At 42.9% G+C, this 27,151-nt stretch overlaps 2 protein-coding genes across 6 annotated transcripts in view; one reads left to right on the top strand and one right to left on the bottom strand.

Annotated features, from left to right (window-relative positions):
- aldh16a1 (aldehyde dehydrogenase 16 family, member A1) overlaps positions 1-22,998 on the bottom strand; it is a 95,048-nt gene extending 72,050 nt beyond the window's left edge. Inside the window, exons 1-4 of one of the 2 annotated variants that reach the window (XM_072271929.1) lie at positions 22,846-22,996; positions 21,053-21,155; positions 16,896-17,022; positions 13,256-13,434 (exon numbers count right to left, since the gene is read on the bottom strand). In XM_072271929.1, the coding sequence (XP_072128030.1) occupies positions 13,256-13,434; positions 16,896-17,022; positions 21,053-21,155; positions 22,846-22,941 (505 nt within the window). In that variant the 5' untranslated portion in view covers positions 22,942-22,996. Of the gene's footprint in view, positions 1-13,255; positions 13,435-16,895; positions 17,023-21,052; positions 21,156-22,845 lie in introns of both variants that reach the window. The other variant, XM_072271930.1, reaches the window with a different exon arrangement.
- pih1d1 (PIH1 domain containing 1) overlaps positions 18,400-27,151 on the top strand; it is a 33,745-nt gene continuing 24,993 nt past the window's right edge. For 2 of the 4 annotated variants that reach the window (XM_072271933.1, XM_072271934.1), the window contains exon 1: positions 23,045-23,274. The gene's annotated coding sequence lies outside the window, so the exon portion shown is untranslated. Of the gene's footprint in view, positions 18,657-23,043; positions 23,275-27,151 lie in introns of those variants that run through there. The other 2 variants (XM_072271932.1, XM_072271931.1) reach the window with 2 other exon arrangements.

Here is a 27,151-nt window from a genome sequence, read left to right on the forward strand (position 1 = left end):
AGCGTAGGTGTTCAGCAAAGCGGTCTTCCAGTCTGCGTCGGGTCTCGCCAATATATAGAAGGCCACATCGGGAGCACCGGACGTAGTACATCACCCCAGCCAACTCATAGGTGAAGTGTCGCCTCACCTGGAAGGACTGTCTGGGGCCCTGAGTGGTGGTAAAGGAGGAAGTGTAAGGGCAGGTGTAGCACCTGTTCTGCTTACAAGGATAAGTGCCAGGAGGGAGATCAGTGGGGAGGGATGGGGGGGGGAAGAATGGACAAGGGAGTCGCGTAGGGAGCGATCCCTGCGGAATGCGGGGGGGGGGGGGAGGGAAAGATGTGCTTAGTGGTGGGATCCTGTTGGAGGTGGCGGAAGTTACGGAGAATAATATGTTGGACCTGGAGGCTGGTGGGGTGGTAGGTGAGGACCAGGGGAACCCAATTCCTAGTGGGGTGGCGGGAGGATGGAGTGAGAGCAGATGTGCGTGAAATGGGGGAGATGCGTTTGAGAGCAGAGTTGATGGTGGAGGAAGGGAAGAGCAGGATCTCCCAGTGGCCACACATTTTAATTCCACATCCCATTCCCATTCTGACATGTCTATCCACAGCCTCCTCTACTGTAAATATGAAGCCACACTCAGGTTGGAGGAACAACACCTTATATTCCATCTGGGTAGCCTCCAACCTGATGGCATGAACATTGACTTCTCTAACTTCCGCTAACACCTCACCTCCCCCTCGTACCCCATCCGTTATTTATTTTTATACACACATACTTTCTCTCACTCTCCTTTTTCTCCTTCTGTCCCTCTGACTATACCCTTTGCCCATCCTCTGGGTTTTCTCCCCCCCCCCCCCACTTTCCTTCTCCCTGGGCCTCCTGTCCCATGATCCTCTCATATCCCCTTTGCCAAACACCTGTCCAGCTCTTGGCTCCATCCCTCCCCCTCCTGTCTTCTCCTATCATTTTGGATCTCCCCCTCCTCCTCCCACTTTCAAATCTCTTACTAACTGTTCCTTCAGTTAGTCCTGACGAAGGGTCTCGGCCTGAAACGTCGACTGTACCTCTTCCTAGAGATGCTGCCTGGCCTGCTGCGTTCACCAGCAACTTTGATGTGTGTTGCTTGAATTTCCGGCATCTGCAGAATTCCTCTTGTTTGCGGTTGTGAAGTCAGTTCAGCGTGGAAGTAAGTGAAGTTATCCACGCTCGTTCAGGAGCCTGATGGTTGAAGGTAATAACTGTTTCTAAATGTGGAGTTGAACATACATACATTCATACATATATTTATTGAGATACAGCGTGGCACAGGCCTTTCCAGCCCTTTGAGCCATACCGCCCAGCAATCCTGTTCACGATCACGGGGAGAACATACAAACTCTTTACAGGCAGTGGCAGCAATTGAATCCATGTCCTCTGTACTGTAAAGTGTTGTGCGAACCACTATGCTACCGTGTGAGTTTAAGAAGTAAAAAAAAGTTGTTTTCCTGTAGCATTGTTACCTTGAAATGTCCACACATCCATTGCTAGCGATACAACTGCTTAATTGTAGTGAAAGTTACAATGCATGAAACAATTTTAGACTTAGCTAACTCCCACAAGCTTGTGTTAAAAGATGAGACAACTGGTTCTGATGTTATTGACACACAAATATTGGGCAAGGCACAGGGAAGAATAACAGTTTTGAAATATGAACCTGTCTTTCTATATATTATCATGAACACTACCTTATTGTTTATTTATCTTTGAACTATTTATATTCGTAATTTAGTGACTTTCCACCTTACTGCTGCCATAAAGCGACAATTTTCATGCCATATAATCCAATATCACGAAGAGGGAGATGAGTCTTAAAGGGAAGGGGCAGAAGTCAGAAGATCACCTGCCACCTTGTACACCCCACCCCCCCATCATCTTCTGGCTTCTGTCCACTTCAAGTTCATGTTGAAGTTTATTGTCTTCTGACTGTGCACACAAACAACCAAATGAAACTACATTCCTCCAGAGCACAGTATCACACACAGCACATCAAACAAAATCACAGGATTTAAACTTCTTATCTTATCAAAGTAGATATGGAGTATACAACCGTGATTCATCTTTTCCATAGACAGCCACAAAACAAATATCAACACCGCCCAGGTGCAAAAAACAAATCACACAAACAGCAACAAGAACATTAATAAAAATAAAACAAAAAAAAATCGAAAGAGTCCATATGCAGTTCAGCTCACTGTTCATTACCTGCAGGCTGCACCAATTCAAAGTCACCCAAAATAGCAAAAGGAGCAACCAATAACTACAGTCTAATCCACAAACCACAGACCCAGAACGTCAGTACCATCCTCCAACAGCATCAAGGGAGAGAGAAACAACTCAAACACAGGGTCCTTTCCTCTGCAGCAGAGAGCAAGAGAGCGAGACCATCACATACAGACTCCTTCATCGATCAGCAGTGACTGAGAGGCTGGTAAATGCCACTGAACACTGGCTCGCCTTCTGCACTCGCCTCAACGTTTCAGTCTTCCTCAGTGAGATCTCGGCGAGATCAGCAAGAAATAAAGCTGATTATGGGCTCATGCCCCATCTCTAAGTTTCTTGGCCCTGAGGCTGCACACTATCCAGAACCTTATCAGAGCCAGCAAAGTGCCAGATCGCTCAATTGGCCTGAAAACACCATCAAACTGGAGATTTGAGGTTCCAATAGTATCAGAGCCACATTTTTTTTTAAATTTTATTTTTATTTGGATAAGGAATTCACCAGTATCATGTACTTTTTTCACATGTATAACCTTTTCCATTTTTTTATATGTATAAAACTATAATTATTTATACATTCTTAAGTACACATTGAGATGATATAAAAAGAAATTACACACTTAAATAGATAATTATGTACAGTGGAAATTCTGATCTATTAGGCTAAGTAATGGTATTCATTGTTAAGAAAAATAGTAATAATAGGGGATTAGTAATAGTTTCCATATATCTCTTCTGGAACATTTCTTCTGGTCCAAAATGTTGTATTAAGCCTATGTAACAACCATTGTAGGTGTTTATATCCTAACTTGTTCATACTTCCTCCTGCACCCAAACATAATTATCCAATCCCTATGTACTTATTTACTTAATTTTATCATTTTTTATCCCTTACCCAAATCTTTTCCTTTACTTGTATTAATTCTCTATTTTCCAAAAAAAAAAACAAAAACAGTAAACATTTAGACTAGGGGTGCTTACGTTGACAATATTACTGTGTTGATGAGAAGAGCAGTATAAATCATTAGGAGAGTCATCGAAAGTCTGCTCGCATTGGGGTTATATATTCAATCCATTTATTCCAGATTTGATAAAATTTTTCTTTTTGAATGCTCAGAGAGTAAGTCAACTTTTCCATTTTAAATATTTCCAAGATAATTTCGTGCCAATCTTCTAATGTAGGTGGTTTTGGATTTAGCCACTTTCTAGTGATTGATTTCTTACTTGCCGCTAAAAGGGCCTGCAGCAGCTTTATATGTTCCTTCTGTTCAAGAAACAATACATGCCCCAAATAGAGCGTCTCAAAGTTCAGAGGTATCTGGGTCCTAGGTACCTTAACTAATATTCTATCAATACCTTCCCAATATAGACTTAATTTAGGACAATCCCAGAAAATATGAAAATGATTTGCCTCCTTGGAGCCGCACCTTCTCCAACACGTCACATTTGTATCTTTATATTTTTCCTGATATGGGGTCTTGAAGTATCTTATAATATTTTTCCAACAATGTTCTCTCCAAGTCAAAGAATTAGTCGAAGACCACTGAAAGCTGCATATTTTCCCCCAAGCCTCCTCTGAAAGTACCAACCCCGCTTCTTTCTCCCATTTCTCTTTAATATACAATGGGTTTACATTTTTAGCATGGGAGAGTGCACTATATAATCGAGAAACTGATTTACTAGGCATTGAACCGCAAGCTGAATTAAGAATCTTGAAAAATTCTAATTCTACTGTTGATAGGTCTGTATATCTGCAACTCTGGTTAACATAGTTTCGTACTTGAAAGTACCTAAAAAAGTCATTGTGTTCTAGGCCATGTTTGTCCTGCAGGATTTAGAAGCTTTGTAATACTCTTTTATGTATAAATGAGAGGTAGGTTGTAAGACCTTTCTTTATCCATAATTCAAATCTTTTATCTCCTCTGTTGGGAAGGAATTCGGTATCATATGCACACCATCTGAAGAGTTTTAACACGTTATTAATTCCACATGAATTAACCACCTTCTGCCATACTTTTAATGTAAGATTTATCCAACTGTTTTTAAATTTTTCCAATTGGGCCATCAATCCTTTGTCAGCTATTGAGGCCTGTAGAGGAAAACTGCCAACCAATCCAAATTCTATTTCCTTCCATCTAGCCTTATATTCCCTATTACACCAATATAACAGAGGGGTTATCTGTGAGGCATAAAAATAATTTCTCAGGCAAGGAAGAACCATACCTCCTCCTTCCTTTCCTAACTGTAAGGTGTTATATCGAATTCTAGGTTTCTTTCCTTGCCAAATGAAGCGGGAAATCCACTTGTCCCATTCCCTGAATTGATTATCATCCACCTCCGCAGGTAAAGTACGGAAAAGATACAGTAACCGAGGAAGAATATTCATTTTTATAGTATTTATCCTTGAATTTAAACTTAAAAAGGGGATAAGATTCCATCTATGCATATCTGCTTTTATCTCTGAGATTAATGGCCCATAATTTACCTGTGACAGCGTTGAAAGATCCTTCGGCAGGGTTATTCCTAAATATTTTAATGATTTAGCTTCCCACTTAAGATCATATGTATCTTGCAATTTTTTGGATGGTGTATAATTTAGGGACATAACCTGCGCTTTCTTTACATTTATTTTATAACCTGATATTTTCCCAAAGTCATCCAACAGCGTAAACAATCCTATAAATGATTCAGATAGACTAAAACAGCATCTGCGAATAATGCCACTTCCTGTTCAATCCCTGTCACCTTGATACCTCTTACAATTTCGCTCTGTCTTATGAGTTGGGTAAGCGGTTCAATATATAGCGCGAAAAGGAGCGGAGAAATTAGGCATCCCTGTCTAGTGCCTCTCTCTAAAATAAAGGAGTCAGAGAGGTCCCCATTTATCTTAATTCCAGCTATAGGGCTGTCATATAGAGTCTGAATTACTTTAATAAACTTTTCTTGAAAGCCGAATCTTCCTAACACTCTGTATAGGGATGCCCAACTAACCGAATCAAAAGCTTTCTCAGCATCCAATCCTACTACCATTATCTCTGACTCGTTCTTATTAACCTGTTCTAATATGTGTAGAGTTCTCCTTATGTTGTCCTGTGTTTGTCTTTGTTGAATAAATCCAGTCTGGTCTAAATGAATTAGGCCAGGTAAGAGCTTTTCCAATCTGGGCGCTAATATAGATGTAAATAGTTTGTAATCTAAATTAAGACCACTAATTGGCCAATAATTGCCACATTCTAGCTTATCTTTACCCTCTTTAGGAATAACTGAAATAATCACTTCTCTCCAGGAAGGAGGAGTTTCTCTTCTCTGCAAGATCCAATTAAAGGTGTTAAGTAGTAATGGGGCTAACTGTGACTTCAGGGATTTGTACCACTCTGAGGTAAACCCATCTGAACCCGGGGACTTTCCAGCCTTTAACCTAGAGATGGCCACATTCAGTTCTTTGGCAGTTACTGGTTCTAATAGACTTTCATTTTGTAAATCTGTAAGTTTAGGTAGATCTAAAGAATTCAATAAACTGTCTATATAGGGCTCATTGGAGGCCTGGGGTTGGGAGTACAGCTCTCGATAATATGTCTCAAAACTCTCTTGAATTTTCCCTATTGTACTCTCCATGAGCTTTGTCTTTGGATTCTTTATTTTATGAATTGTATTGTCTGCTTGTTGTTTTCGTAATTTATATGCTAATAATCTAGCTGATTTACCTCCTACTTCATAATTCTTTTGTCTCAGGTAAAGAAAATTTCTTTGAGTTTCCAACGTATGAATATCGTCAATTTCACTTTGCAATTTCCTAATTTCCTGTTTTAAATTTGAATTACTTTTGTTGCTATCTACAACTTGAAGTTGTTTTAATTTTCCTTGAAGATCTGCTAATTTTTGTGCATTGATTTTTTTCATGTGAGTGGTAGTGGAAATAATTTTCCCTCTCAGTACAGCTTTCAATGTATCCCATAAGATCACTGGTGATGTTTTCCCGTGTCATTAAGGTCTAGATATTCTTTGATTTCTCCCCTTAATCTCTCCATTACTTTCGGGTTATTGAGTATATGTGAGTTTAGCCTCCATAGTGTTTTCCTCATTTTCCGTTCCAGGATTAGAGACATAGAGACTGGGCTATGATCCGACAGATCAATTGTTGCAATATTACAGTTTTTTATCCTGAGTCTATCTGTATTAAAGATAAAGAAATAGTCTATCCTTGAATAGGCTAAATGAGAGAAAGAGTAATATGTATAATCTTTACTAGTGGGGTGTAATTCCCTCCACTCATCTATAATTCCCAACTCCTCCATCAATAAATTCGTTTTCCGAGTCAGAGGTTTATTCTGAGTAACTATTCTTGAAGAATCTAATGTAGGATTTAATCTAATATTAAAATCCCCTCCACAAATTACTACCCCTTGAGAACTGACCATTAGGTCAAAAATGTGTCTATAAAATGACCATTCACAACCTGGAGGAGCATAAACATTCAGCAATGTTATTTCTGTACCTTCTATTCTTCCTGTAATTTTTACAAATCTTCCATCTTTGTCTTTAGTCTCTGAAATATGTTCATAATTAAGAGTACTTGATATTAAAGTAGCTACCCCTCTTTTGTGGCTCAATTTATATGATGAATAAAATACATGCTTAAAGCTCATTCTTTTTAATTTTCCATGTTCAGATTGGCTCATATGTGTTTCCTGGAGGAAAGCTATTTGTGCCCTCTCTTTTTTCAATTTAGACATAATCTTATTTCTTTTAATTGGATTCAAAACCCCATTAACATTATAGGAAATTATTTTTACCAATTCAATTTGCATTTTTCTCTAGTAGAAAAAAAACACCCTCCTTTTCTAACCAAACAGTAAGCAATCCCTTCTCAACAGTGAGCCAAAATATATAACCACACCCTAGACATTTTTGAACGTATAATATTTGAAAATTTTTCCCGACTTCCTACAGTAAGGCCTGAGCACCGACCCGCCTCAGTTCAGAGGGATAACCTCTATCTTCACCCTGTGTTAGAGGGCCCTCAGCAGTTTGAATAGAGAATTTTCTCCTATTTATGTCTCGACCATATTGCTATCATTCAAGTTATTCCGTCTAGTTTATTTTCAGATACCAGCTTTCATTTTACCTTTAAGTCCGATTTATTCTTTTCAGTCATTTCTCGTAATTAATCTGTATTCTCTGTACATTCGCGTCTGAATATTTGCAGCTTTTCCTTGTAGTTTGACACTCTGGTTCGTGTGGAGCGTCCTCGCCGCACTAACTGCCACGACTTCTGCCGAATCCTCTCCAGTAGCGACTCCGGTTGGGTGATAACTTTAATAGGTAGTCCCCGGTCCGCCAGGTCCAACGTTGCCTCCTCCACCGTAGCATAAGTTTTTGTCCCTTCGTCGTAAAAGACTTTCAGCCCAGCTGGATACAGGGTCTGAAATCTGATGTTGTTTTCCTTCAGGACCCTCCGTGTTTCCGCATATTCCTTCCGTCTGGCAAGGATCCCCGGTGCGTAATTGTGGTCTAAACTGATTTTACAGTTGCTCCACATGAAACCTTTCTTTTGCCATGCCCGTTTAAGCACCTCTTCCTTCGTTCTGTAACTGAGAAATCTGAGCAGAATCGATCTGGGCTGGGCGCCTGCCAGAGGCTGTGGCGCCAACGCGCGGTGAGTCCTTTCTATCTGTAGGTCTTTTGCGGCCGGTATATCAAGGTTCTCTCTAAGCAGCTTCTCCACGAAGGGAATCATCAATCCGGGTTTACCTTCAGTTCCTTCGGGAACTCCGTAGATCCTCACATTTTCCCTTCTTGAGTGGCTTTCTTGATCTATTAGTTTCCACTGGAGCTGCTCTTGCAGCTTTAGCATTTCTGCTATCACTTCCTCGGCGTTTTGTAGCTTTTCTTCAATTCCAACAATCCTCGTTTCAGCTTCCTCTATCCTCGAGTTAGTTTTTACTATCTCTCCTTTAATATCCTCCAGTTGTTTGTTGTTATCTTGTCGGAACTCGCGAATCTCTCCGAGAATCAAAGACAGAGTCGCCGATTCCTGCTCATTATCTCCGTCCTGGCTTGCCGTGGGGGAGCTAGGCCCGTCGCCTTGCTGCGTCTCTTTATGTTTATCAGTCTTCGGAGCGGACTTTTTAATCTTGTTCTTAGACATCATCCTTGCCCCTTTTATTAATATATTTATACAATATTAAGTATTCGTCTAAATTCGATTTTGGGGCAGTTTACCTTCTTTTTGGCCAGAGACTTTTTCCTTACGCCGCCATTCTCTTGATGACCCGGAAGTCCCAGAACCACATTTAGAAGAAAAAAAAGTGGAAGAAACAGTTTTATGGACCATCTGCAGAATGTCACCCGTGGTAGTACTGTTCACTGGTGCCATTATCAAGAATATGTTAATAAACTTTCATTCAAAATGTATATAGTGCACAGCACGATTAAACAATAAACAGCTTGCTGCCTAGCGACAAGACCTCAGAGGTGGCAGGGTATTCATTAGTTTCACAGCCTGAGGGAAGAAGCTGCCAGATCGGCAGTCCTAGACCTGATGCTCTTGTACCTCCTTTCTGATGGTGGTGTGTCAAACAGATTGTCAGATGGGTAATAGTGCTTTGGGCCCTTCACAAACAAGTTCCTGGTAAATGTCTCAAAGGTGTCTGTGAATTCCATTCGTGATTAAAGGTCTTGGTCCAAATCATCAACAATTTATTCCTCCCCATAGATGCTACCTAACATGCTGAGTTCCTCCATCATTTTTTGTGGTTGCTCTGGATTTCCAGCATCCGCAGAATTTCATGGGAGGAGGAGATGGCGGCACGACGCAGCGCGTGCGGCCACTCCGGAATGATATCGGTAATTGTTAAGTAGGTACCGTGCGCAAGACAGACGTGAGAAGCACGGAGGAACATCTGGAGAAACTTCTGAAATGCCCGCTTCGCTGCCGCTGCTACTGTGCAATCGAGAATCTCCGGAGGGGAAGGCCACAAATCTTCGGCTTTACCTACCGCTTGGCGGCCGCAGCTGGGGCCAGGGTCGAAGCGCTCGGCAGCGATGGTGCTCAATGCTCGGTGTCGAAGGGCTGGTCGGAGGCTCGAAGTTTTCGGACGGACTCAAGAGTTGGCTGTGGTCGGGTGCTTCCAGAGTGCTGCATCGGCAAGTTTGCAGCGCTGGAGGTTCATGGCAGGGAGTGTTTTTCTTCCTTCTACCGTCCGCGTGAGATGATGGGACTTTCGAGAGACTTTTTTTTTCCGTGCTCATGGTCTGTTGTTTATCAAATTACGGTATTGCTTTGCACTGTTTTAACTATATGTTATAATTATGTGGTTTTTGTCAGTTTTTCAGTCTCGGTTTGTCTTGTGTTTCTGTGATATCATTCTGGAGGAACATTGTATCGTTTCTTAATGCATGCATTACTAAATGACAATAAAAGAGGATTGCGTGTCCTCATAATCTAATCTAATCTAATTTCATGTTTATGAATTGTAGCGCCCAAAAACTTTATTTAAAGGTGAGGGAATCTGTTGTGATGTAGAGACATAAATACTGGCCAAGGAACAGGGAAGAACCACAATACTTTTGAAATGAGGTCCTGTCTTTCTGCATACTATCATGAACACTACCTTGCTGTTCGTTTATCTTTGCACGATTTATTTTAGTAATTTACAGTAATTTAATGTCTTTACACTGTACTGCTGCCACAAAGTGGCAAATTTTTACATCATATAAATCAGTGATAACAAATCTGATTCTGACTTGAGGAGGGAGATGGAATTTACTTTTCTGCCTCACCTTATTTAAGCCAAACTCATAAAGTACTTGCAGCAGTGTGTGCAGACCATGTGTGTCAGTTCTAAATTCCCATGTCAGCCTTTTTTTTCACAGCTCCAATACATACCTAAATTTATTACCAAATTTAGCTGAATGTGTGCATCTTTGCAGTCCTGTACTGAAAAGTCAGCCCAATTTTTTAAACGGAAGTTCCTGCTCTGGGTAGTGAAAAGCAGAAAAGGCAGACTATTTGTTGACACATAATTCCACCAGCATAACTACAGGAGATACCATCTACAAGATCCACATTCGAAGATCCCTGAAAGTCATCACAAAAGTTCTTAAGGCTGTTAAGAAGGCACATGGAGTCTTGTCCTTCATTTGAGAGGGGATTAAGTTCAAGTGCAACGAGGTATTGTTGCAGCTCTGTAAAACCCTGGTTAGACCACACTTGGAATATTGTGTTCAGTTCTGGTTGCCTCATTATAAGCAATGTGGAAGCTTTAGAAAGGATGCGGAGTAGATTTAACAGGATGCTGTCTGGATTAGAGAGCATGTTTTATGAGGATGGATTGGGTGAGCTAGGGCTTTTCCCTCGGAGCGAAAGGGGATGAGAAGTGACTTGATAAGAGCGTACAAGATGATAAGAGGCATTGATAAAGTAAGTAGTCAGAGACTTTTTCCCAGGACGGAAATGGCTATCACGAGGGGGCATAATTTTAAGGTAACTGGGATAAAGTATCGGGGGAGGATGTTAGAGGAAAGTTTTTTTTTTTTTTTTTTTTATACACAGAGTGGCGGAACAACCTGCCAAGGGTGGGTGGTAGAGGCAGATACATCAGATGCATTTAAGAAACTCTTAAATAAGCACATAAAAGGCAGACAAATGGAGGGCTTTGTGGGAGAGGAAGGTTAGATTGATCTCAGAGTAGGTTATAAGGTCAGCACAACATTGTGGGCCAAAGGGCCTGTATTGTACTGTCATGCTCTATGCACTGCAGTTACACCCCAAGACTAATCGAATACCTCCCAAATCTGCAACCCTTACCTCCAAGGCGAAAGTTCAAACTACATACATATCACCATATACAACTGAGATTCATTTTTGCGCCGACGTACACAGCAACTCCAAGAAACATAACACAATTAACGAAAGACTGCACCCAACAGGACGGACGTATAACCAATGTGCAAAAGACAACAAAATGTGCAAATATAAAACAGAAAAAAAAATAAATAAGCAATAAATATCCAGAACATAAGATGAAGAGTCCTTGAAAGTGAGTCCGTAGGTTGTAGGAACAGTTCAGTGACGGGCAAGTAAAGTTGAATAAAGTTATCCCCTCTGGTTCAAGAGCCTGATGCTTGAGGGATAATAGCAGTTTCTGAACCTGGTAGTGTGGGTCTGTAGGCTCCTATACCTTCTCCCTGATGGCAACAGAGAGAAGAGAGCACGGCCTCAATGGTGGGGGTCTCTGATGATAGATGCTACTTTCCTGTGACAGCGCTTCGTATTGCTGTGACAGATGTGCTCAATGGTGGGAAGGGCTTTACACGTGATAGACAGGGCCGTATCTACTATTTTTTGTAGGACTTTCCGCTCAAGGGCAATCAAGAGAAGGACAGCGGTATATAGAATTGTGACCATTTGCTCATTTACTTCCATGCCTCACACAATCCTGACCTTGGAAACATAAGAGATTCTGCAGGTGCAGGCAACCAAGAGTAACACATTCAAAATGCTGGAAGAACTCAACGGGCCAGGCAGCATCTACGGATAGGAATAAACAGTTGACATTTTGGGATGTGACCCTCTTCCAAGACCTGATGAAGGGTCTCAGCCCAAAACACTGACTGTTCATTCCTCTCCATAGATGCTGCCTGGTTTCCTGACATTGGAAGTATTTAGCAGTTACATCTTTTTCACTGGGTTGAAATCCTGAAACTCCCAATTCAATGCACTGTGGAAATACCTTTACCAGAGGGTAACAGGGGTTTGAAACCAGTTACTAGAGACTTCCCAAGGGAAATTAGGGACCGGCATAACGCAGAGCTTAACATCCATGGACCATTCAACAAAATCTGCATATTGCCAAAGGATACAGCAGGATACAGAGTTCTTACAGATATGGGCTTATAAATGGCAGATGGAGTTTAACACGGACATATGAAGTGTTGCACTTAGGGAGATCTAATGTAAGGCAAAATTAGAGTTAATGACATGACCCTTAAGAACACTGATGTACAGAGGGATCTTGGGGTCTAAGTCCATTGTTCCCTGAAAGTGGCCACAGAAGTAGATAGGACAGTAAAGGCGGCATTTAGAATACATGTCTTCAGTGGTTGGGCCATTGTGTATAAACGTCAGGAAGTTGTGTTGTAGCTGCATAAAACTTTGGTTGGGCCACATTTTTGTGTTTTGTGTAGTTCTGGTCACCCCATTACAGGCAAGATGTGCAGGCTTTAAGAGCGTACAGAAAAGATTTACCGGAATTAGAGACTATAATCTACAAGGGAAGATTGGACAAACTTAGTTTGTTTTCTCTGAACATTGGAGACTAGGGCTGGGGGGGGTGGGGGGTTTGACCAAAAAGAAGTTTACAAAATAATGAAAGACATAAATATAGGTGGACAGTCAGAATCTTTTTCCAGAGTAGAAATGTCAAATACCAGGGAACATGCATTTAGGGGAAAGTTTAAAGATGTACAAGACAAGTTTTTCTTTTACACGGACAGCAGTGGATGCCTGGAATGGGCTGCCAGGAATAGTGGTTACAGAAGGTATGATAGTGGTATTCAACGGGCTCTTAGATAGGTACAGGAATATACAAGCACCAGAGGTTCGGCAGATGATGGAAATCCACACACAAAATGCTGGGGGAGTCTCAGCAAGGTCAAGCAGCATCTATGGAGAGGAATAAAGAGTCAACATTTTGGGCCAGAACCCTTCATCAGGACTACCTTCCTAAAGCAGGATCCCAGTCCAAAATGTCAACTGTTTATTGCTCTCAACAGATGCTGCTTGACCTGCTGAAGCACAGGAAGATGCAGTGAACGGAAGGGATATGGATCATGTCCCAGTCAAAGAGATTTAGTTTAATTTGACATAGTGCTTGGCACAGACATTCTGGGCCAAACAGCCTGTTCCAATGCCATACGGTCTGTGTTCTATTCACAACCCTCTAATACAGATACAATTTCCCGACCCACGAAGTGGTTCGTGCCTGTGCACATGCATTTTGATCTCATTACTGACCTACTGGCTTCCAGTTCTTCATTTCAACATCCATTAGCTGTGCCCAGCCGGCATGGTGATAGAAGTGTCGGACCACCAGTGGAACATCACAGTCCCGAGACTCACGGATTGGTTTCCCATTGTCCAAGCTCTCCAACACACTCAGCAGCCTCTGGTGCTTCTGAACATTTCTCGCAATGCTGCCAAGATGAAAAAGTAACAACTTGTATTTATGCATCATTTTTAAATCCAGTGAAACATCCCAAGATGCTTATATAGCAAACTGATACTAAGTCAGAGATATTTGAGCAAATTACAGGGATATTTGGATGAAACGGTACTGTTGTGGTTAGTGTAACACTTTACAGTGCCAGGGATCACCATTCAGGGTTCAATTCCATTGCTTTCTGCGACAACTTTGTATGTTCTTCACACAACCATGTGGGTTTCCTCCGGGTGCTCTGGTTTCTTCCCACTTTCCAAGGACATAGGGGTTAATAGAGTAATTGTTCACACAGTTGTAATTAGCCAGCCCAGAAGGACCTGTTACTGTGTTGCATCCCTAAATACATCAAAGCTCGATCAAAGGGATAGGTTTTAGGAAATGACTTAAGGGAAATGTAATGGATAAGTTGGGAGGTTTACAAAAAGTAATTGCAGTGTCTGGGGCGTTAGGAACTGGGCCTTGGATTTACGAAGGGGAAATCATGCTTGACTAATCTTCTGGAATTTTTTGAGGATGTAACTTTGAAAATGGACAAGGGAGAGCCAGTGGATGTAGTGTACCTGGACTTTCAGAAAGCCTTTGATAAGGTCCCACACAGGAGATTAGTGGGCAAAATTAGAGCACATGGTATTGGGGGTAGGGTACTGACATGGATCGTAAATTGGTTGGCAGACAGGAAACAGAGTAGGGATTAACGGGTCCCTTTCAGAATGGCAGGCGGTAACTAGTGGGGTACCACAAGGCTCGGTGCTGGGACCGCAGCTATTTACAATATACGTTAATGATTTAGATGAAAGGATTAAAAGTAACATTAGCAAACTTGCAGATGACACAAAGCTGGGTGGCAGTGTTAAATGTGCGGAGGATGTTGAGATAATGCAGGATGACTTGGACAGGTTGGGTGAGTGGGCAGATGCATGGCAGATGCAGTTTAATGTGGATAAATGTGAGGTTATCCACTTTGGTGGCAAGAACAGGAAGGCAGATTACTATTTGAATGGTGTCAAGTTAGGAAAAGGGGAAGTACAACAAGATCTTGGTGTCCTTGTTCATCAGTCACTGAAAGTAAGCATGCAGGTACAGCAGGCAGTGAAGAAAGCTAATAGCATGTTGGCCTTCATAACAAGGGGAGTTGAGTATAGGAGCAAAGAAATCCTCCTGCAGTTGTACAGGGCCCTGGTGAGACCACACCTGGAGTATTGTGTACAGTTTTGGTCTCCAAATTTGAGGAAGGACATTCTTGCTATTGAGGGAGTGCAGCAGAGGTTCACGAGGTTAATTCCCAGGATGGCGGGACTGTCATATGTTGAAAGATTGGAGCGACTGGGCTTGTATACACTGGAATTTAGAAGGATGAGAGGGGATCTGATTGAAACGTATAAGATTATTAAGGAATTGGACACGCTAGAGACAGGAAACATATTCCCGACGTTGGGGGAGTCCAGAACCAGAGGCCACAATTTGAGAATAAGGGGTAGGCCATTTAGAACGGAGTTGAGGAAAAACTTTTTCACACAGAGGGTTGTGGATCTGTGGAATGCTCTGCCTCAGAAGGCAGTGGAGGAAAATTCTCTGGATTCTTTCAAGAAAGAGTTAAATAGAGCTCTTAATGATAGCGGAGTCAAGGGATATGGGGAGAAGGCAGGAACGGGGTACTGATTGTGGATGATCAGCCATGATCACAGTGAATGGCGGTGCTGGCTCGAAGGGCCGAATGGCCTACTTCTGCACCTATTGTCTATTGGCATGGCTGCAGAATAGCAAGCGGCCTTTCCAACCCAGTACCTCAGATGCAAGGCCATCTATGTCAAACACATTCTAAACATTCCCATTCATATTTGACAACAGAGTTTTTTTTTATTTATAGATACAGCATAGTAATAGGCTCTTCCAGCCCAATGCTACTGTGTCTCCCCCAATGCAGTAGAAATACAGGACAATTTACAAATGGAATAAACTCAATTACTTAATCATGGTAAACTGAAATGCTCTCTATGAACTGCAGAATTATGAGTAAGAATTTTAATTAGTTACAACTGCAATATAAAAGCAACATTATGGTGGATAATACACCAAAATTGAAAATGAATGGAAAGAACAAATTATGCCTCGGAAATCATTTGCTCACAGTGTCATGTGTCTTATATCTTCAGCTTGCATCCTCTGCTTGTATCAAATCATGACAGTGTACATTGCAGTTCTGCAGATGCTGGAAATCTAGAACAACACACACAAAATGCTGGAGGAATTCAGCAGGTCAGGCAGCATCTATGGAGTGGAATAAACTTTTTAAGCTAAGATCCTCCATCTAGACTGAAAAGGACGTGGGAAGATTCCAGTCCTGCGTCTCAGCCCGAAACATCAACTGTTTATTTCCCTCTGCGCTGTAGATGCTGCCCAACCTGCTGAGCTCCTCCAGCACTTTGTGTGTGTGTTGTACTGCTTTGGAGTGTGTTTGGGATTGCATTTTAACACTGTGACTGGAACTGTGGACCTGACTGCACAAGGACAGGTACACTAAAACATTACAGGTACCTGCAATACTTCACAAATTTACTGTGACTGTTGGAGGAACTCAGCAGGTCAGGCAGCATCTATGAAGGGGAATAAACAATGTTTCAGGCTGATGCCCTTCGTCAGGAGTGGAAAGGAAGGGGAAGAAGCCCAAATGAGGAAAGGGGGAGGGGAAAGTGTACAAGCTAGAAGGTGACAGGTAAAGCCAGATGAGGGGGAACAAGTGAGAAGCTGTGAAGTGGAAGAGGTAAAGAGCTAAAGAAGGAGGAATCTGATAGGACAGGAGAGTGGACTGAGAGTGAGAAAAAAGGTGGTGGTGATGGGCAGGGGAGGGAAAAGAAAAGGGGTAAGGAGTAGCCAGAATGGGGAATGGAAAAGAGAGAGATGGGGGTGGGGGAAGAAATTACCAGAAGTTACGATAAATCGATGTTCATGCCATGATGGAGGCTACCCAGACAGAATACAAGGTGTTGTTCCTCCAGCCTGAGGGTAGCCAACCCTGGCAGAAGAGAAGGCCACGTCAGAACAGGAATGGGGAATGGAATTAAAATGCTTGGCCACTGGTAGACGGTGTCTGTTACTCTGGATTTCCAGCATCTGCAGAATCTCGTGTTTATTCTTTCTCTGGTCATGGGCAGAAATAGATTCAGAAGTTTATTCAGCAATTTAGCACAGTCATTGAGTTTCAACAACCTATATGGACACCCCATTAACAACTCTTTAGAGTATGGCTAAGTAAAGCACCTTTGCTTGTCCATCAGCACCCCTGGTTATTTGTTAAACCAACTGGAATAGACAACGATTTGTACGATTGACATAGTTGAGTAGTAATAGTGCACCAAAGGCAGTGTAAAATTCATCAAAACCATTACAGATAGAGTTCTGGCAGCAATTGTTAATCTATTGAGTAAATTAAATTACCTGTACAGATGCCTTGCTCTCACGTGACAAGGAAGCTTACTCCAAACCTCAAAAGCTTGCTTCGCTGTCTGCACTGCTAGTTCCACATCTGCTTCCTCACCCTGTATGCTGGAGGCCAGAGTTTCGCCTGAGGAAAATAAAACACTTTCCATAACAACTGATGCCTGAGGCACCTCAGAACAGACCCTTCGCCCATTCTAACAGCCTCAATCCACCCTCTGACCTAATTTACTCTGGCCACCTCAGTCTGTAACCCCTTATTACCCCAAGCTAACACAAGGCTTCTGGTAAATGAAAAGCAAAGAGCTGTAGATGTTAGATATCTGAAATACAACACAGCAACATACACTTCCTTCCACAATGGTGCGGCAAACTTAATAAACTAGTAATTAAATGCTTAACCAAACTAATCCCTTTTGATGGCACAATGTCTGCATATGTCCATTCTGTACACATTAATGTGTCTGTCTAAAAACACCTCTATCTGCTTCCACAACTCCTGGCAATGCATTTCAGGCACCTACTACTCCCTATATACACAGCTGCAAGAAAAAGTTTGAGAACCCTTTGGAATTACTTGGTTTTCTGCATTACTTACTCATAAAATGTGGTCTGATTGTCATCTAAATCACAATAATAGACAAACAGAATCTGCCTGAACTAATTACACACACTAACAATTACACTTTTCATGTCTTGAGTGAATACATTGTTTAACCATTCACAGCCCAGGCTGGAAAAAGTATGTGAACCCTTGTATTTAATAACTGGTAGAACTTCCTTTACCAGCAATAACCTCCACCAAACATTTCCTGTAGCTGCTGATCAGACTTGCATAATGGCGAAGTTGAATTTTAGAGCATTCCCCCAAACAAAACTGTTTCAGTTCATCAATATTTCTGGCATACCTTGCACAGTCAGCCCTCTTCAGGTCATGCCACAGCATTGCAACTGGGTTAAGGTCCAGACTCTGACTTGGCCATTCCAAAACACAAATTTTCCTTTTAAACCATTCTGTCGTTGATTTACTCTTGTGTTTCGGATCATTGTCTTGTTGCATCATGCAACTTCTACTGAGCTTCAGGTGGCAGACCATTACCCTGACATTGTCCTGTATAATGTTTTGATATAATTTTGAATTCAATGCTCCCTCAACAATTGCAATCTGTCCAGGCCCTGAGGCAGCAGCAAACCACGCTGCTGCTTCCACCATTCTTCACAGTTGGGATGAGGTTTAGTGTTTGTGTGCGGTGCCCTTCTCCCTCCAAACACAGCAGTGTGCCTTTCTGCCAAAAGGTTTGTAATGCCCTGGTTAAGATTTAAACTGCTATGCTGTAGGTATTCCATTTCAGCAGTTTTCTGCAAAAGCAGTGTGTCCTGCCAGTAGAACGTTCTGGTTTCAGCTAGAGATAAAAAGCCATGTTGTTCAACTTAAGAACGCTGTGCCAGCCAATCAGGATGATGGGATAGGGAGCAAGTTCTGGAGAGCGCGGAGCGGAGTGAGTTTTGTGACAGACAGTATTCCAGCTTGGGGCCTGCTGTGGAGCAGAGCAGTAGGGAAAATGCCGCAGAATACCGTTGCAAGGAGAGTCCCCGTTGCATGAAGTACTTTGTGAGGGAGAGCCAGTATTTGAGATTGACTTCGAGGGAAGTTCGGAATGTGGCACGTGCTTTCACGCAGACCATGGATCCAGCACGTGAGTAAATGACGACTCCAGCATAAGCTCCAATAGCTGTGTACAATGGACTGGTTTGACTGTGGTAGGCCCTTTTATTTTCTTTCTTTTCTCTTTCCTATTAACAGCTTGATAAAGCTGAAATTTTTAAATATACTTTCTTAATAATTTTATGCAGTATACGAGCTGTTATTTCCTGTTGACCGACAATGTGTATAGACAGTATTTACACAGCATTCACTCAAATCCAGGTTTCTTTAATCGGAACATCACGAAGTTCCTGTTTGGTTGAACCCCAAATCATACCGATCTCAGACGTATATTGCTTATGACAGGTAGGCTTCTCACCACTGAGTCACGTGGCTACAGTCAGTGCTAAATAGCCAGTTTTGTGTACGAGCCTAGTGATAGGATTACAAGTTCAACATAGAACATTGTCCCTGAAGCATTGTGGGGCATCCAGGTGGTCCTTTGCAAACTTGAGACATGCAGGAATTTTTTTTTTTTGGAGAGCAGTGGTTTCCTCTGTGGTGTCCTTCCATGAACACTATTCTTGTTCAGCACCTTTCTAATTGAATACACATGAAGAGACTTTTGCACGTTCTAGAGATTTCTGCAGGTCTTTTACTATTACCCTTAGGTTCTTTTTCACCTCCTTCAGCACTGCACGTTGTGTTTTTGGTGTGATCTTTGCAGGACGCCCACTCCAAGGGAGAGTAGCAGCAGTACTGGATTTTCTCCATTAATAGACAATTTCTCTTACTGTGGACAGATGAACACTCAGGTCTTTAGAAATGCTTTTGTAGCCTTTTCCAGCTTCATGTGTCTCTACAATTCTTCTGAAAGTTGTTTTGATCGAGGCACGGTGCACATCAACAGGTCCTTCTTAAGAGCAGGCTCTGTCGGTGATCTGACTTTGTGTGTCATTTTTAAAAGGACAGCTCACCTCTACAACCCGCACCTCTAATCTCATCTCATTGATTGGAACACCTGACTCCAAATAGCTTTTGTAGAAGGCATTACCCCAGTGGTTCACATATATTTTTGAACCTAGATTGTGATTGTTTGAATGGGGTACTCAGTATTGAATTGACCTCATTACTTACATCCTTCACACACGAGGAGTAAAAATCTTTACGTTACGTCTCTGTCTAAATGTGCAATTTATAGTAATTTGTAATAAATAGTATGTACAACAGGACAGTCAAATAGCATAGAAATACAATTGTATCACTGTGAATTAATCAGTCTGATGGCCTGGTGGAAGAAGCTGTCCCAGAGCCTGTTGATCCTGGCTTTTATGCTATAGTACCATTTCCCGGATGTTAGTAGCTGGAACAGTTTGTGGTTGGGGTGACGGGTCCCCAGTGATTCTGCAGGCCCTTTTTACACACCTGTCATTGTAAATGTCCTGAATAGTGGAAAGTTCACATCTACAGATGCGCCGGACTGTCCGCACCACTCTCTGCAGAGTCCTGCGATGGAGGGAGGTACAGTTCCCATACCAGGCAGTGATGCAGCCAGCCAGGATGCCCTCAGTTGTGGCCCTGTAGAAAGTCCTTAGGATTTGGGGACCCATACCAAACTTCTTCAACAGTATGAGGTGAAAGAGGTGCTGTTGTGCTTTTTTCACCACATAGCCAGTATGTTCTGTGTATGATGTGTATGCCAAGGAACTTAAAGCTGAAGTACAATTGTTTGTGCGTTATTGGATTAGGCAGATTGTTTGTCTATTATTGTGGCTTAGATGAAGATCAGATCACATTTTATGAGTAATTAATGCAGAAAAACAGGTAATTGCAAAGGGTTCACAAACTTTTTCTTGCCCTGGACATCTCCTTTGAACTTGTCCCCTCTCACCTTAAAAATATCCATCAGGCAGTATCAAAGAATGAGAACCAAATTTAACGATTTAATGCAAGAGAGAAGCTGAGAGCCCAGCAAGAAGACCCTTCACCAGTCATGATGAAGGGTTTTGGCCTGAAACGTCGACTGTGCTCTCATCCATAGATGCTGCCTGGCCTGCTGAATTGCTCCAGCATTTTGTGTGTGTTGCTTGGATTTCCAGCATCTGCTGATTTACTCTTGTTTGTGCTTGCACAGTATTCCAAGTGTGGTCTAATCAGAGTTTTATAGTCCAACTTTAAGCAGCTCTGTGTTCCTGTTGGATCAACCACTCTAATACTCTTCTTGCTGGTCCTCATCTTCTCTCTTGCATTAGTTCTCTAGCAGCACAATCCTATTAACCATCTCCCATGCCCTCATCTGTATAACAGCTATTGAGGGAAAGCAAAGTACTTCTTCATATTGCATGTACAACAGTTCAGGCACCTTTGGCCACAATGTTGTGCTGACCTTTTAACGTAAGGTCAATCCAACTCTTTTTAACTCTATGATCAATCAAACCCTTCCTTCCTACAAAACCCTCTATTTTCCTATCATCCACGTGCTTTGAATAGGGAAAAGACATGCACTTCTTACCAGTAGCTGGATTTTTGGCAACGTAGAATTGCCTGTTTTCAGGCTTCACCCACTTGCCTCCAATGTAATGACCAAAGCACCGCTTGTGATAGTCCAGCCAAGCCTGATGGAATGAAACAAGAACGACCGAGATGTTATTTCTTTTGCCTCCAATGTTAGACACCCATACTTAGATACCAAACATTGCTCTAATTTAGCCAGGGCTATTAACTGCACCTCACCTGGTTAGTAACTAACACAGGTGAGCAAGCACGCACACTTCCAAAAAGAATTGGTAAGTAATGTCAGTGCAGATGGGAACTTGGACAGCTTCCACTCCCTCATGTCTTACTGGGAAGTCCACCAAGTCCAGACAAGGACTGGATTGTAATGATCCTTAATACAACGTTCTACATAGGACCACACTTTATATATGCACTGAATTGTGGTATGTCTTTATAAAAAAAGAGGAAGTAAATGTAATTATTGGGAATACAACGTACAAGCTCCACAATCAGGAACAGTAATTCCAAAATCCAGGACTTGCCACTTTAACAAAGGAACAGAAGCAAAAAAAAATGAACAGATAACTTTCTTCCTCTACAATGCTTACTATTAAAAGGTTTCAGTTTGTTTAGAAGTTGGACCTGATTGATCAGAGATTATCAAACAACAAGGTCATGGTAATGAGGTTATTCCCCGAGCTGGGATGATTGAGCAATTTCCCACGTCAATCAAGTCTTTCAGATATGCTGCTAAAGTGAAGACAATATTATTTTACAGTAACGGGTAGTGTCCACTGCTTCATGTATTATTCAGAAAATTTGTGCAAAATTGGATAAGGGTCCCCTGCCGAAGTGGGGGGGCCAACACTTTGACTGAGAAAGACAAGAGGGAGACTGGCTTATGGCAGAGCAGAGCTTAGGCTGAATTGTTTAGTGTTGAATAGAATGGGCCTCAAAGTCAAGTGGGGGGGGGGGGAATCAGTATAAATAAGATCATTGGTGGTTATTCTACACTGTGAGCCAGTGTACATTAAATGGTTGACTGTCTGCGCAGGGGCAGAATGGTTCTTAAGAATGGGTGGTTCAAACAGTTGAATCCTTGGGACAGAGCATGGTAGACATTAAACTCCTGCCCAGGCAGGGTACAGAGAATGGAGAGCAGGCTGGAGATGTGGGAGGTGGAGGAAGAGAAAATGAGTGACTCCAGATACCGAAGCTTGAAAAGATGAGTACTTATAGGGCAACAGGGATATAAAGCCGACCACCAGCTCTAGGGAAAGGCCAATGGACTGGCATTCCAACACAGTCCCCTAGTACAGCAATTTCTGTTCCTATTTGCATCACATCATCCCCTGGTCAGGAACACCTCCACACCTGCTCTGCCTCCCTTTCCCTCCAGTGTTCAGCTATCCCCACTTTACCCATTCCACACACCACCCTCCTCCCCGTCCACTGCGTCCCCTCCCCGACCACCCTCCAGGCTTCCTATATCTCCCACCTCCCGCCATCCCCATTTCCTGTCTCTACCATCCCCAGACACCCTGCCACGATGGAGTGGTGAAGAATCATCCTCCCCACCTTTCATCCACCCCAAACCTCCCATTCCTCTCCCCCTCACTTCCCGCTCAATCCACCCCACTTCTTCCCACCCTCGCTCCACAGACCTCCTGCACCCCCTCCTCCACCACCACACCGCCCCTCTCCAACAGGCCCCGGGGCGACCCGAAGTCCAAGGTCGTGCTCGGAACAGCCCACTCTGTACCCCAGGCGAAAGCAGTCGGTCAGCCGCCCGTCCCGACCCAATCTGACCTGCACGTTGCAGGGATTCTCACGGGCCGGTCCGTAACTCATGTCGTTGAAAATGTCACTGACGCTCGGCTTGTGCGGCGCGGCTGTAGCGGCCATCACACCAGGGCTAACCCCCGACAATCTCCCACCGGAAGAAGGTCAACGGGCAGCGTCCCGATCGAACACTCTTCCGTCAGCTGAAGAGCAAAACTCCACTCCTCTTCAGTTTGTTAAGCGGAGATCCAGCGCTTTAAGCGACTGATAGCTTATTTTCCTGACCTTTACGTTTGTTGTATAGGTTTACACTTTTAAGAGCAGGAGAAGTAACAGATGCTTCTCGACTGATTTGTTAGATTTGACTTGTTGTTAACCGGCCCTTTTAATTTTAGTGCTTGTTGCTCGGGGAGCGGATGGAGATATGCTCATAGCAACCGGACCCAAGTGCGGCAGGTGAGTCTCAGCGATAGAGCTGCTGAGGGGAGGATGGTGCTGACGGGAGGGAGGGTGGAAGGGATGGAGAGGTAGGAGTGATGTGTTCACTGGGTTAGAGTTGAAAGTACTACTTCCTCACTGGGTACTACCCGCGTATTAGCTGCCATGTGAGTTCGGGGCAATGCTGGGTTTCTGCCTGCTCACTGGGTGCTACCCACTCATTCAGCTGTCACGGTGGGTTCAGGTGACACGCTGGGTGCTGTCCAGTCACTGGGTGGTGCCGACTCCAGTTTATTGCGATGTGAACAGATATTGCAAGGGTGCAGGTACAATAAACAACCTCAAACCCGAGGAATTCTGCAGATGCTGGAAATTCAAGCAACACATATAAACAACCTGTTGGCAGCGCAATCACAGGCTGCACACATAATTCACATGAAATAAATTAAAAAGGAAAACGTGACTCAAAGCGAATGCTGTTTGCTCACTGGTGTCGTGTAGGATGAGTGCTGGCCATTTACTGGCCGGCGTGTAGGGTGGGTGCTGGCCATTTACTGGATGATATGGAGCGTAGGTGCTGCTTGCTTGCTGTGTGCCATAGCTGGGTACAAGTTGTCCCGTGCCATTGCCTGCTGAAGTGGCTGGGTTAATGAGTGAATGCAAGTTTATGGGGTGATGTTATAAATGAGTGCTGTGAGTAGCAGATACTGCCAACTTCTAGATAAATACATGCAGCAATGTTGTTGTGGCCTTTTGTTTTATCTGACAAAAGCTTTTGACTCCATTGGCCCTGAGTCAGTGGATCCATTGGCTGTGGAGAATCTTTCTCCAGTTTGTCTGCCCGCAGAAACTTGCCTCTTTCTGGCGACTTGTACATTAGACCATAAGACATAGGAGCAGAATTATGCCATTTGGGCCATTGATTCTGCTCCACCATTCCATCATGGCTGATTTATTAACCCTCTCAATGCCATTCTCCTGCCTTGTCCCTGTATCCCTTCATGCCTTGTCCAATCAAGAATCTGTCAATATCTGCCATAAATATACATAAAGATTTGGCCTCCACACCCACCTGTGGCAACAAATTCCACAGATAAACCACTCTGGCTAAGGAAATTCCTCCTCATCTCCTTTTGAGATGAGGAAATCCTCCTTTTGACACCCTTAGTAATTAAGAACGTGATGGCATAGTCCTTGTTAACAGATCCACAGCAAACCCCAGTGCAGAATAGTGCTACGGATCACTACTCGATTTTCTTAGTGCTGTTAATTGTAATGCTGCACCTCCCCTCCAGCAAGGTTCCTTTTGCAGGAGCTCATCTACAAGACAAGCAGAAAATGCATCTCCTCCACGCCAAAACCATAGTCACTGAAGCTTCAGTCATGGAATATGCCATTAATGCTCGTGTATGCAACAATGGAAATTAAAAGTCCATTACAGCACCAGTGATTAGCAATCGGGGTTCAATTCCCTGGCTGTCTGTAAGGAGTTTGTACATTCTCACCGTGACCATGTGGGTTTCCTCCTGTAGTCTAAAGACATACAGTTTATGGTTAGTAAGTTGTAGACATGTTATTTTGACGTGGTGACATGTGAGGGCTGCTTTCACATTCATATTGGTTGTTGACACAACTGATACATTTCACTGTTTTGATGTGTTAATATATATGCAACAAATAAAAATAACCTTTAATTTTCATTATGAGTCTCTGAAAATATGAACCACAACTCCTTTCTCAGAAGTTATCTTGCATTGTACAGATGTTGATGATGAGATTAACATTATGTTCAGTGTATCAACACAGCATTTGGCTCTCTGAGGAAATGGGTAGTAAAGGTCAAGATCTGAAACCCAGAACAAAGCGCGTGGTCTACCGGTCATCATTAATTCCTACCCTTCTGTGCATTACTTTAGATGAATATCATCCAAACCTGCTCAGTTACAGCTTAACAAAGAAATACAATGAAATCAATGAAAAAGTACAGCCAAACAAAGACTAACTGGCAACCAATGCAAGAGAAGACATTGTATTTTGCATATACAAACCAAAAACAAATAATAATAAATAAATATCAAGAACCTCCACCACGCAAACCATGATGTCTCTGAGCCAAAATCATAGTTCCCTAAGCCCACACTGTTCATTTCTATCTCCTCAAGCTCTGCAAACCTGCTGATTGCCCAGGTAGGCCCCTTGTCTCTGCCTACTCCTGCCCCACTGAACTCATGTCTGCATACCTCAACTCCTTTCTATGATTTCACTTGCTCTCAATCTTCTCAACAACGTTCAATTCCCCAGCCCTGACCTCACTTTCACCATGGATGTCCAGTCCCTGTACATTTCTACCCCAATCAAGAAACCCTTAAATCTCTCCGCTTCTTTCTCAATAAAAAAACTCAACCAGTTTCCCTCCACCCTCGTCCTCCTCTGTCTGGCAGAAATGGTCCTTGCCCTCAACAATTTCTCCTTCAGCTCCCCCCACTTCCTCCAAATTCAAGGGACAGCCATGGGCACCTGTATAGGCCCCAGCTATGCCTGCCTTTTTATTGGTTACATGGAGCAGCCTGTGTTCCAAGCTTTCCTTAGTAATGCTCCCCAACTCTTTCTGCAGGGATCAATCCCTCCATTTGTCCTTCCCCACTAATTTCTCTCCTGGCACGTATCCCTGCAAACAGTAGAAGTGCTATACCCATCCATTCACCTTCTCCCTCACCTCCACCAGCACCCCAAACAGTGCTTCCAGGAGAGGCAACACTTCACCTGCAAATCTATTGGCGCCGTCTACTATATTTGGTGTTCCCAATGCGGCCTCCTCCACATTGGTGAAACCCGACATAAATTGGGATACCACTTTGTTAGGCACCTCGGCTCCATCAGCAAAAGGTGGGGTTTCCCATTGCCCACCCATTTGAATCCCTATTCCCATTTCTGTTCTGATATGTCAGTACACGGCCTCCTGTTCTGCCATGTTGAGGCCACCCTCAGGGTGGAGGAGGAACCCCTTATATTCTGCCTAGGCAGCCTCCAACCTGATGACAGGAATACAGTATTGATTTTTCTCCTGGTATCTGTTTTCTTTTTCACTCCCCCTTCTCTCTTCTATTCCCCACTCTGGTCTCCTATCTCTTTTCCTCATCTGCCTATCACCTCCCCCCCCCCCCCCACCCGATGCCACTGCTTCCCTTTCTCCCATGATCCAGTCTCCTCTCCTATCAGATTCCTCCTTCTCCAGCCTTTTACCTTTCCCATTCACCTGGCTTCATCTGTCCCCTTCTAGCTTGACCTCCTTCCCCTCCCCCCACCTTTTTGTTCTGATATATTCCCCCTTCCTATCCAGTCCTGATGAGAGATTTTGGCTCAAAATGTCAATTCATTTCCATATATGCTGCCTGACCTGCTGAGTTCCTCCAGCGTTTTGTATGTGTTGCTCTGGATTTCCAGCATCTAAAGAATCTCTTGTGTTTATGCTCCCTTCTCACTGCTGCCATCAGGAAGGAGGTACAGGAACCTCAGGACCCACACCACCAGCTTTAGGAACAGTTCTTACCCCTTAACCATCAGGCTTTTGAACCAGAGGGGATAACTTCACTCACCCCTACACTGAACTAATTCCACAACCTACGGACTCACTTTCTAGGACTCATCTCAATAGTTATTGCTTATTAATTATTATTATTTAGTATTTTTTCTCTTTTTATATTTGCAGTTTGTCTTTTTCACGTTGATTGTTTGTCCGTCTTTGTTGTGTATATTTTTCATTCTGTTGAATTTATTGTGTTTATTTATTTTCCTGTGAATGCCTGCAAGAAAATACACCTCAGGGTAGTATATGGTGACATATATGTACTTTGATAATAAATTTCCTTTGAAAAAAGTAAATAAATAATACCAA

This window comes from Mobula birostris, chromosome 11 (genome assembly GCF_030028105.1).
Source record: "Mobula birostris isolate sMobBir1 chromosome 11, sMobBir1.hap1, whole genome shotgun sequence".
Classification (NCBI taxonomy): domain Eukaryota; kingdom Metazoa; phylum Chordata; class Chondrichthyes; order Myliobatiformes; family Myliobatidae; genus Mobula; species Mobula birostris.